The sequence below is a fragment of the Austrofundulus limnaeus genome, unplaced genomic scaffold (genome assembly GCF_001266775.1).
Source record: "Austrofundulus limnaeus strain Quisiro unplaced genomic scaffold, Austrofundulus_limnaeus-1.0 Scaffold3049, whole genome shotgun sequence".
NCBI classification, from domain to species: Eukaryota; Metazoa; Chordata; class Actinopteri; order Cyprinodontiformes; family Rivulidae; genus Austrofundulus; species Austrofundulus limnaeus.
The window spans coordinates 13,492-14,570 of record NW_013955451.1 but is presented as its reverse complement, the minus strand read 5'-3'; the positions used below and the strand labels follow the sequence as shown (position 1 = coordinate 14,570).

General features: G+C 47.7%; 1 protein-coding gene across 1 annotated transcript; it reads left to right on the top strand.

The window, feature by feature from the left end:
• Positions 1-358: 358 nt before the first annotated feature.
• Positions 359-847, top strand: LOC106511665 (protein FAM49B; the record flags this gene model as incomplete). Its single annotated transcript, XM_014000414.1, is given in 3 exon segments — positions 359-464; positions 553-689; positions 770-847. Coding segments are annotated over 3 exon segments (321 nt in total), but the record flags the coding sequence as incomplete, so codon positions are not given.
• Positions 848-1,079: the final 232 nt, after the last annotated feature.

Below are 1,079 nucleotides of genomic sequence, written 5' to 3'. Positions count from 1 at the left end.
GCTGGACAACCTGTCACCTTCAGCTGTACAGGGACTGAGCAGTGTGATAGCTGGATAGTCTGGTACCAGAAGAAAGAAACAGAAACATTTAAACCTATTCTTGCATTTGATAGAAGTGATTCTGAAATATATAAAGGTTACAATCATCCACAGAAAGATGATTTTACAGCTGAGAACATAACTAACGGCTGTAATTTGAAGATAAATTCAGTTAATCAGGTCCATTCAGCCTCCTACTACTGTGGCTGTTGGGTTCCTGGCTCCACGGTGATAAAAAGTGAGCTGAGGCTGAACAAAAAGCTCCAGCTGTAGAAACAGGAAANTGTGTGTGTGTGTGTGTGTGTGTGTGTGTGTGTAGGCCATCCAGAACCCGAGTGCTGAGCTGGTCCAGGAGAAGGCCTGGTCCGCTGTGGTTCCTCTGGTCGCTAAACTCAAGACTTTCTACGAGTTCTCACAGAAACTGGGTAAGAACTGCTCCGAGTTCTGCAGAGGTGTCCCGACCCGCCCCTCAGGACGGTGTCCACTAAAGACATGTCCCTCTGTGTCCCTCAGAGTCCAGCCTGCAGTGTCTCCTGGACGTCCTCACCAGCTCCAGCTCCACTCCGACCCAGCACCTGGAGTCCCAGCAGGCGCTGGCCCGTCAGTTCGCCCACATCCTGCACTTCACGCTGCGCTTCGATGAGCTGAAGGTCCGCCTCTTCCTCCTGTCTGCGCTCCTCTTCATCACTTCCCCCTGCGCTTTGTTTATCTTTGTTTGTGTTTACTTCAGATGACCAACCCCGCCATCCAGAACGACTTCAGCTACTATCGCCGAACCATCAGCCGAATGCGCATCAACAACCTGTCGGTGAGCAGCCGAAACCATCGGTTTCACTAAAGGGTTTAAAGGTTCTGAGCCGGTTCTGTCTGGTTCTGTCTGGTCCAGATCCTCCTGATTCCTTCAGGACAGAGAACTGAATCAGTTTCTTTGTTTTATAAAATCTTTCTAACAGGTTTAAGTCTGTTTTTAAATTCATGCTTCCTTTTTTCTGCATGCTTTATTATTTATTGTTGTTTTTATTGTCTTTATTCTATTTTAC